We start from the raw sequence: 10,403 nt of genomic DNA on the forward strand, positions 1-10,403 counted from the left end.
GGATAATGCGGAGTTTAAGCCGAAATCTCTCACAGAATAACGGGAATGGACTGCGTGTTGTTTTCCGTACAGCCGGCCGGGACCCTGCGTGTGCCTTCACCCTTCAGACCCTGCTCTCACGCTGTTCTTTTACACGCATCCAGTTTCCACTCTCACGTACTTGATTCCTCATTCTTGAACACGGCATTGACAATTGACTTGGGTTTTGTTATATTTTTGTTGATACTTAACATGTCTAAGAAGAAACACCGTAGAAACAGGTTTCAAAACGTCAGTATTTCAGTCAGGTTATGCAGCGCCTTTGCAGAGTCGATGAGCTTTTTCCTTTTGTAAAAACAATCAGTAGATTAAATAATTGGTTTAAAAACTGTATGTGAATAATACTGTAAACAGAACAAAAGCCAGGTTCTAATGGTTGTCAAACTAAAGAAATAACATTCCCAGATACAGGTTTTCATGCAGGAACAGGCTGAGCTGGTATGACACTTGCTGCCTTCGGCAGCAGGTATAGATCGTAAGTAAACAGGGCTCACAAAGCTTCCTCAAATCGTGTGCTCTGTTCCCCTGCTCTAAGCCAGGATCAGCCTCATTATCTTTGCCACTGGTTTGTCAAAACTGTTTTTAAAACTCTCCGATGAAGGAGGGACCATAATATCGATACTGCAGTCACTCGTATCCTGCAGATGTAAAACATTATCTCTCAGAGCCTATTACAGTTTTCTTCCGTTTAAGTATTAACCTGTAGAGTTCTTAAAGATAATGAAACTTGAGCTGTTCTTAAGCCATCTTTTTTTCCCCTGCTATTTTAAGATAATCTTCTCGTGCCCCCCTTCCAAACATCTTGCAGAAATAGGTTTATTAATTTAGGATGCTGCTGTTTCTTGTACGTAGAGGAAAACACTGTGTGTTTGTGCACACACACACAGGAGCGTAGAAGTAAGCTAACTTCACAGGGGTGAGTTTATATGTATCGAATGTTTCAGACAGCAATTACAAATCTCGTGAAACACTTCAGGTTCTTCTTTGGGAGTACAGTGGTCTGGGAGTTTGTGAGCACAATTTCATTTGGTTTTTTGTTTTAGTTTAAAAAGAAATTGCGCGTTCCTGTTGATTTCCAATTCCTTTGCTGAATGGAATGCAAAAGAAGAAATCCCAAGAAAATAAAAGGCTTCTCAGGGAATGCCTTGAGTCTTTAACACAGACTTTGCAGTGGATTCTTCTTCAGTGAAGCACAAATGCAGATGTGATTAATTTCCAGATATATATTGCTGATCCCATGAGATGACTATGTTAATTGTGTGGTTATTTCTGGATAGACTGTGCCACAGTAACCTGGTCTGTAACAAAAAAATGCATAGGTAGGGTTGTGTCTGCATAGTTACAGCTGGAAATGTCACATCCATCTGAGTTCTGAAGGATTCAAAAGCATCAAATTGGTTTATTCTTACGGCAGATATCCTTATGATAAAGGAAAACTGTTGTAAAGATAGTGTACCCGTAAACGGTGTTTTCAGTTTAGCTGCCACTGGAGGCAAGCAAATCCAAAACTTAGGTCCACAGAAGCCTGCTCTTTTGCTGCCCAAACCCTGGACGTGCTTTTTGGGATTCTCTAGATGACAGTTTTAGCAGTGGAGGAAAAGATACCCCAACAACCCTTCTGGTTCTCCTCTAGAAGAACAACCTTTTTTTTTTTTTTTTTTTTTTGCCATTGTGGCCTTGAACGCCATGACACAAAAATCTTGATGCTTACTTAGTAAAAGTTAATTGTCAAAGTTAATCATTAATGCTGGGTTCAATCAGGAGGGAATAACTGTATCTGTTAGTCTGAGAGCAGAGGGCTCTATCCTCACTCCAGCTGACTAGTTTACATTGTACCAAGGAGCTGTTTTGTACAGTATCCTTACAAGAAACTGGGCTCAGAGGTGTGAAGTGCCTTATTTTTAACTGAGTTAACCTGGAATGGAAGTAAAATTAGGCCTTTAAAAACGTTCATGGGTGTTACTGTGGTTAAATGTTGCATTGTGGCAATTTAAAGTTGTTACAAAACCCAGAAGGCAATATTTCAGAACTGTGTGTAAAACTCCCTCCCCAAGCTCCTTTTTGCCATTGACGTCTCATTGACATACCTTTAGCTGGGGCATTGATACGCCGCTGCCCCTGGTTTCTTGATTAATTCAGACTGACTTTTTCCGAAATTCTTTGCAGCTGAAGGACCTGTATTTTGTTCTGGCCATGATTTAAAGGAACTGTCAAATGAAGATGATGTCAAGCATCATTCCCAAGTATTTGAAATATGTGCAGAGGTAAGCAGTTCTTCTTAAGTGCCACCCTTCTGCCTGGTATTAAGAGCAAGCAATGATACTGATTTAAGGAGAGACAGCATTGCTCATCTACTAGCTAAAGCACAGACCATTGCTCCAGATGGCTTGCTTTTTGCTGCTCTGCCATTTTAATACCTGATCCTGGTGAAATTATGTTTTACTTGGATTTCTCTACATGCAAATAAAAGGGGTAGAATGCCAACGTGCAGTCATCTACAATGGGTACAGTCGTGGCATGTTCCTTAGTTTAGCCAGTGTTCCTTGTAGCTGAGTATTTGGGCAGTGTCTTTCCTAGAAATCTAGGGATAACCACCATCAACTCACTTGTCCTTTTTTTTGGTCAATAGAGAGAGACAGGTACTTCGGGAGGCTTCCAAACCAGGATCGTGTCTTCCTAAATTTCAGTACTTAATTTAAATAGAATGGATCCTACCCTAAATGACATGCCTACAGCATTGTGGACTAGGGGGTCCAGAGCATCAGGCTTGTTTTCAGGTACCTTGGCTTCTACATCTGGTAATCTTAGGCAGATCATCTCAGCTGCTGTACCTCTGTTTCGCCATGCATATAACAATGTTAGCAATACTATGTAATGCAGTATCTGGGAACTAAGTACTCTCCACGTACAAGTTTGAGACAGCTGAGAATATCACTTCTCCAGAGACTTTTCAAATACAAAACTGTAAGTACCAGGGGTTTTTTTTCAGAGAAGCAGTTGACTTTGAATTTTTATAATGACAAGAGTACTCTGTAGTTGTTTGTCTGCGCACATGCAGGTATTGTTACTTTCTTGTTGTCTGCTGCTCAAGATACACTGAAAAATTGCTTTTAAACAAAGATAGAAGAATGGAGACAAAGACTGATCAAATTCAAAACTGAATGTAGGTAGTTTTACCTAAACAACATAAAATTTGCTAGACTTCATCTACTGGAGAAATTGAAGTAGCAAATGAAAATTTGTTATCTTGCTACGCTGTGCTAATATGAGATTTTTTTCCAGATAATGACTGTAATCATTTAACTAGCATTTTCTATCTTCAGGCATTAAAATTAGGTGAGTTTGTTGATTCCCACTGTATGGAAGGAGAACCTGAGTTAGAACAGTTAAGACAAACTCATCTTTCTTAACTTCAGCTATCTGAAGTTGGATGTCCAACCTTCAAGAAATATCTGAGAGAGAGAGAGAGTGTGTTTTCGCATCTTATGTCTAATGCAAGCAGGAAAAATTGTTTCCTGGCAGGTAAGTCTCTCCCTAGAATGCAGAGTAAGCCTAGAAAGACATCCAATGATTGTGTTTGGGTGAGATCAACCCAGGCTGGAGATCATGCAAAAACCAGCAATAGGCTGGTTTTTATTAAGTCAGTTTTCCATTATGGGGCAAATGAAGGTGGGGATGGTGTGTCTCGGAGACACATCTTCCCACAGCTACGAACACTACACCTGCAGTGCAGAGGCATCCAAGCTCCATGCAGATCTGATAACAAGTGTTTCTGCCTTTCATTCTTGTGTTTTCCATTGCCACTGGAATTAGCAGGACCAACTCATGCTACATAACACAACTGAGCAGCTACTGGAACAGCAGTAGTCTTGTGCATTAAAACAGGTTTTGCAGAGAGCTTGCTTCTTTTACTAAACTCCAGCTAATAAAGCTGAAAAATGCACACATCAGGTGTGTGAAGCAATTGCAAGTTTTAGAACAGCCACTGCTTAAAACTTCAGGGACTAACTGACCACTTTCTTTTGTGCATGCAGGTTATGACTTTAATCCAGAAACTTCCAGTACCAGTGATTGCCAAAGTAAATGGCTTGGCTACAGCAGCAGGCTGTCAGCTTGTGGCAAGCTGTGACATTGCAGTGGCAAGTGAGAAATCTCAATTTGCTACTCCTGGAGTAAACATCGGACTGTTTTGCTCTACACCAGCTGTGGCCTTGGGCAGATCTCTTCCAAGAAAGGTAGGCTTCCTTCCCAGATACTCTTTGTAATTTTGCAAGAAGTAGTTCCCATGTTAGGAGTTTTAGTTCCGTTGCCTAAATTTTATTTTCCTGCAGTACAACATTCAAAATAACTTCATTGCAAAAGATATCTTTGTAACTCTTTGGACGGGGAAAAACAATAAAGGAATGAACTCTGTTTGGGGAAAGCAGCTTCCCACTGATGCAATTCCAACCAGCATGAACTCATACCAGCAGCATACCAGCTCAGCGATCCTTTTCCTTTCCAACAGACAGCTCTGTGCTTTAGACAATGATGTTCTCCCCTGATGAGGAAACCCCTGCAAGTTCAGGATATCAATCCCACTGAGGTATCAGTTCTTGCCAGGCAGTGACATTTCACGGCCAGCATGATCTGCCTGGGTGTAGATCAAGATGCTTTAAATAGCATCTAAAACCCTCCTATACTTTCTTCCTGCTTTATTTCCTACTGATTGTGACTACACATCTCTCACTGCATAAATAATAGTACGATCTGTAAAGCTTCCGTAACTGAGAAAAGAAATTTTAAGTTCTGATCCAGTTAGATGCATGCGGACAGACTGTCCAAGCCCAGCAGGGCTCTCCTGAGATGCGAGGACTTAAGTGCACAAGTCCAATTGCTGGATAAGACCTTCAGCTTTAAACTTCCCATCTGTAAGGCCATCCTGTTCAAATATAGCCTGTCTGTGTTTTTTTTTCAAGTGCGCTATAGTGTACAGTTACAACTGTTTCTGAATTAGTATTTCTGGGGTTTATGACTACCTTTTTAAAATGTGTGGGATATACTTTTCTCTGTGCCACTTTTCAAAGTAGCAAGAACATTCCCTACAGTTCTCAGGATTACTGATTTTACCTTTTATCAAATTAAATGTTGCCATTGTTTATAGCTACCAGAGCAAAGATTCTAATGAGGATAATCAGCTTTTATGATTCAGGGCATTGGTCAATTGCATCGGGGTCATAGAAGAAAAATCTTATTGATTTATAACATTGAATAGTCACTGAGTGTGCGATTTTTAAATTTGAAACCTCAAGTACAAGATGCTTGAAGCAGCAGGAGACTGAAATAGATGCGGCTATAAGAGGGACATATTTAAAAACACCCCGACCAAACTTAAACTAAGGCAGGTATTTTCAAAAACTACACATTGACGTAGTAAGACTTTTATTTGTCATTATGTGCCCAGCTTAAAACACCAAGTTCAGTCATTTGACATTGTGGACCATCCACATCTCAAAAACTAGAGATTCTGGGCTTTTGAAAAGAAACCCAGAGGTGTCAGCCTAGGACGCTGCAGTCAGTGGGCAGGTTTGAAAAAAGGCCAGCTTTAGACCTAGTCCTTCTCTTTGCTGAGACCTCTTAACACTTCCTTGGCAGTTTAAGAGGCCAAAAGGCTTAAATCTTACATTTGCCAAAAGAGTAAATTGTACTTGAAGGAGGAAGCTGAAATTCCCCAAACAAACCAAAGCAATAAGGCAGTTAAATTGACTTAATACAGTATTTTTTCTTGTTCAGGTGGCATTAGAGATGCTTTTCACGGGTGAACCTCTTTCTGCCCAAGAAGCATTAATGCACGGGCTTGTCAGCAAGGTGGTACCAGAAGACAAGCTGGAAGAAGAGACCATGAAAATCTCTCAGAAGATATGCGAAAGCAGCAAATCCATCCTGGCATTGGGGAAAGCCACCTTTTACAGACAGATGACACAGGACCTTGATACTGCTTACAAAACCACTACTCAGGTTATGGTAGACAATTTGACTTTGAGAGATGGGCAGGAAGGTATTGAAGCCTTTATTCAGAAACGTAAGCCTGTCTGGTCACACTCTCGGGATGAGAAGTAGTGAATCTTGTTTCTAAGCTAATCTTAGTTGTGTTTTATGATTCTTCACGCAGCTGCCTTTGAGAACTGTATTTTTGTTCTTGCTGAAAGTTAAATTTCTCTTCTTAAATAATGCCAAAGACACAATAAATTTATTCTAAATATATAATAAATGTTAAGAAAAATCAAACCAAATGGTTTTTTTCAGCAGTGAATTTAATTTATGGTTTTAGAAGGAACTCTGTGCTGCAAAAATTGGTTTAATATGTCCCAGGTTACTTAGGGAATCACAAGGACTGGGAGAGAGCTCAGATCACCCTGTTCAGTACCTGTCCCTGTAGTTCTGGATGAGAATTTCCATTTATTGTTATTAATAGAGAATTAAAGGGCTTGGACACGTTCCAGAGATGATGGTAGTACATACCATAATGGATTCCAATACTGTTTATATGTTACAGACAAAAGCCTGTAACAGTAGTCCATTGCTCCTTATGAATATATCTGCATATGAACTGTACGTATTACTAGTTTGTCTCCCTCAGCAAATCCTGTTTTTCCACCATCCGTTCAAGCACTTGTCCCAGCGCTAGAGAATTTTGCTGTTGACTCCAGTGAGGCTGAGCATGGCTTGGGGGTGTTTAGTTTCACAAAGGGCACACTGCGAAAGCCACTGCCTGTGGGCTTCAGCAGAGATCCTCACCTGGCAGTGTTTTGACCCAGCTGTAATTTTCAGGCTGTATGTCTTCAGTTTATCACAGAATCTTAGATGCATTAGTTGGAAAGTCTATCCCTGTGCTCAAAGCTGGGCTTTTACCAACACTGGAGCAGTTCAGCCACGGATTTACGGTCTTGACAATCTCCAACAACAGGGATTCAGATGCTCCTCTGGGTAATCTCTTACAGCACTGTGCAATCCTCCTGGTGAAATATTTTTTCTTAATGTTGAGTCTGAGCCTCAAAGCAGCATTTTTTTGGCCATTTCCCCTTGTTACATTATCTGACATTATTGAGAAAACTTCAGCTCCGTTATCTTTGTAACTCTCTTCAAGCAGTTACAGGCTGCAGTTAGACTACACTTAGACTCCTCTGTGCCAGACTGAACAAGTCCAGCTTCCTCCACTCTCCTTGTAGGTCATGTTCTCTAGATAACCAGCTTGGTAGCCCTCCAGTGGACCAATTCCAGTTTCTTCATATCCCTTTTGTACTGGTTGTGCCAAAACTGGACTGTATTCCAAATATGGCCTCACCAGTGCCGAGCAGAGGAGAACAAAATATTCTCTCCATCTGCTGGCCACTTTCAGCCAGTCAGTATTGCTCAGTATGCATTTTGTCTCGTTCGTGATGAGAGTGCACTGTTGGCTGATATTCAGTTGGGCATCCACCGTAAGCCCGGTTTCAGCAACTGCCCGTCAGCTCATAGCCTGCACTGGTGCTTGGGGTTATTCTTCCCCAGGTGCAGAACCTTGCATTTCTCCTTAGATTATTGTTCTTCTGGATTGAAGCCAGGCCATTTGGTGTGTCAGCCATTCCCCCAATTTCGCATCATCTGCAGATTTGCTGAGGATGTATTATTGATGACAATACTGGATGATAGGAGCCTCAGTATCAATCCATGGAGATCAACATGGGATGGCCTCTCAGCAAAGACTTTTTTCTGAAGTTCCACATAGCCAATTCATGAAGGTTCATCCATTTCATCCTTAAATAGGCATCTAAGAAAGACCAGGTGAATCACTATATGGATGGGCATTTTTTTCTTTGTTGACAGTAAAAGTAGCCTAAAGTGCGTAGCTCAGACTTAGATGTCTTAAGTTAGTTAGATCAAATGAATCCTATCTATAGCTACTAAAACTCCAAATGTAGAAGTATCACCAATCAAGAAGAATGTTTTTAAGGTATGTTTGCTCCTGTGTCCTTGGTTCCCTGTATGAGTGTTAGTTCATTCCTCAGTTCTCCTCTGGAGTGAATCAGATGATACCCAGTCAAGTCCTGGGACAGTTCTCTCCAGGGGTCGATTCCTCCTAGGCAGCATGGATGAGTCCACGTGAGCTTTGGCTCGGTCTGCCCTTCACAGTGCCCTGATGCTATCCCCATGGGCCTTGCCTAACACTCCTGAGCATCCTCAGCGTCATGCTAAAAACCACCCTGCTGGCAGGCCTTGCCTGTTATTTCAGGCACTTTGAACTGAAAAACTGCTGCAATGAAAAGTCAGCACTTCTGTCTTTGGGCCACAAAGGTGCTATATGGAGGTAGAGGAGGCCCAGTGCTATGCAATGTGGTTGCTGCAGGTCTCCTTCAGAATGACCTAAACATGAGGGCCACCTTGCAAAGGTCGTTGTTGGTAGCGTCAGCCTTGTTGTTGTCCTCCTGTTACGAGGAGTGGTCTCATGGTTCAGTCAGTCCACCTCCCGCATAGTAGCCATGGGCTGTACTCCAGCAGGTGCACTGCTGGGATCGAGGGGTGGAATGACACTTTGCTTCCTGAGTAGCAGAATTAAATTCTGTTATTCCTTATACTGGAGCAAGATCTGGATAGTTTGGAGCAAAAATCAGCCTCTTTTCTTTCTAACTGGCCTACGCATTTTCATTCAAACCAGTGATATAAATACTCGTATCATTTATACGTGTACAGCCCCAAAAAGCAATTCTTTTTGTCATCTACAATGCATACTCAGGATGAAGAGAAAGCAATTTCCAGTTCTGCTGCTCTTTTTAATTTGAGGAATGGAAACTTAAACTTGAATTCACCATTAAAAATAGTTTGTTTCTACAGGAATGTGAAAAATGTGGATCATTGGTAATAGTTGTTTTAAAAATATAAATTTGTATTGTTATCACTAGGAAAGATGGGTAAGTTTTATATAAACTCACATACTTTATATAGGTTAGGAACTGTTATGAGCAGTTAAGAGACAGAAGGGTTAAATCTGGAGCCAAATAACCTTCATTGTGTCCTTTTTAATGCAGTAAGATGCTGCACTTAGACTCTGTTCCCACATGCTGCTCTAAAAGCATTAAGAAAGAGTAAATTGTTTTTAAAAATATTTATATTTAATGGCTATCTTGCAACTACTCAGCAAATCTCTACTGGCTCTTTTGTTCCAGGGTTTTAGAAATAAGTACATTATCTGATTTTTGCAGAATAGTGCTCTTTCCAACTAACTGCAGTAATAAAATGGTTTCACTGGCCATCTTGAACCATGAGTGATAGTTTAGATGAGTGCATTCTTTCAGATATTTAGAAATTCTCCTTCTGCAATTGATTGCCATCTACGCAAGACGGGGTTTGGCATTATTATTGTTAACTCCTCGTTATAATTTTTGAAGAAAAAAAATCTGCATTTTTGAAGAATAATTACTTCATTTGAAATAGTTATACTGCAATGGAATCAAATTCTGGTCATTTTATTCCTGCACATGGATTCATTGAATTTGAATGGCCTCGTAAGACACTAATATTACAGAGACAGATAGGTACCCTTAGCATTATTCACTGTGAGCAGACTGACATTAATGGAAGTGCTATGTAAAGTTAAGAACAGGCATACTTTAGCAAGACAAAATGGTGATGGGAGGGGAAATTAACTATCAAAAATGGTGTTCTGGTTGTTTATAGGAGTGTTACCTTATCCTTGGCTTTATCTGTAAAAGACCAAACACCACAATGCCTCGAGCTCCTTCACAGTTCAAATTCGTGGAAGTTGAGCAAGGACAGCGCTCTGGACGACTGAGTTCAGATCCTTAAGAACATCGCTTTTCTAGGCTCGTGGTCTTTTTCAGTCTAATTCACAGGTACGACAAATGTCTGTGTTGTACTTTTAGATCTTGAAGAGAAAAAATATTTATGTTTTAACTCAATTTTCACAGTATCTGTTTGTACTATTTCATGCAATAAAGTAATTATGTAATTAGTAATCATCAGTTCAAAAAATGCTGGCATCCACAGGAACATTTCCCTCTTGCTTGAACCACTAGACTGAAAAGCTTCAGAAGGTTTGTCCTGGTTCTGGCTGGGACAGAGTTAACTTTCTTCCCAGTAGCTGGGGGAGGGCAGGTGCTGTGTTTTAGGTTTGGTATGAGAGGAGCGTTGATGGCCCATTGATGCTTTGGTTGTTGCTGGGTGGTGCTTGCACCGGGGACTTTTCGGCCTTCTGTGCTCTGCCAAGTACAGGGGAGGCTGGGGGGGTGGGGAGCATAGCCAGGGCGGTTGACCCAGCTGGCCAATGGGCTATTCTATACCATGTGATGTCATGCTCAATATAAAAACTAGGGGGGGGGGGGCTCGCA

The 10,403-nt window shown here is 41.0% G+C and overlaps 1 protein-coding gene across 1 annotated transcript in view; it reads left to right on the forward strand.

The window, feature by feature from the left end:
• ECHDC3 (enoyl CoA hydratase domain containing 3) overlaps nucleotides 1–6,323 on the forward strand; it is a gene marked incomplete at its 5' end in the record, with an annotated part of 6,540 nt that extends 217 nt beyond the window's left edge. The window contains 3 exons of the mRNA XM_009583042.1: nucleotides 2,206–2,303; nucleotides 4,074–4,274; nucleotides 5,812–6,323. Of these exons, the coding sequence (XP_009581337.1) occupies nucleotides 2,206–2,303; nucleotides 4,074–4,274; nucleotides 5,812–6,138 (626 nt within the window). The remainder of the gene's footprint in view (nucleotides 1–2,205; nucleotides 2,304–4,073; nucleotides 4,275–5,811) is intronic.
• Between the last annotated feature and the right edge of the window lie 4,080 nt (nucleotides 6,324–10,403).

Source organism: Fulmarus glacialis, unplaced genomic scaffold, assembly GCF_000690835.1.
Source record: "Fulmarus glacialis isolate BGI_N327 unplaced genomic scaffold, ASM69083v1 scaffold42358, whole genome shotgun sequence".
In the NCBI taxonomy this organism is placed as follows: Eukaryota; Metazoa; Chordata; class Aves; order Procellariiformes; family Procellariidae; genus Fulmarus; species Fulmarus glacialis.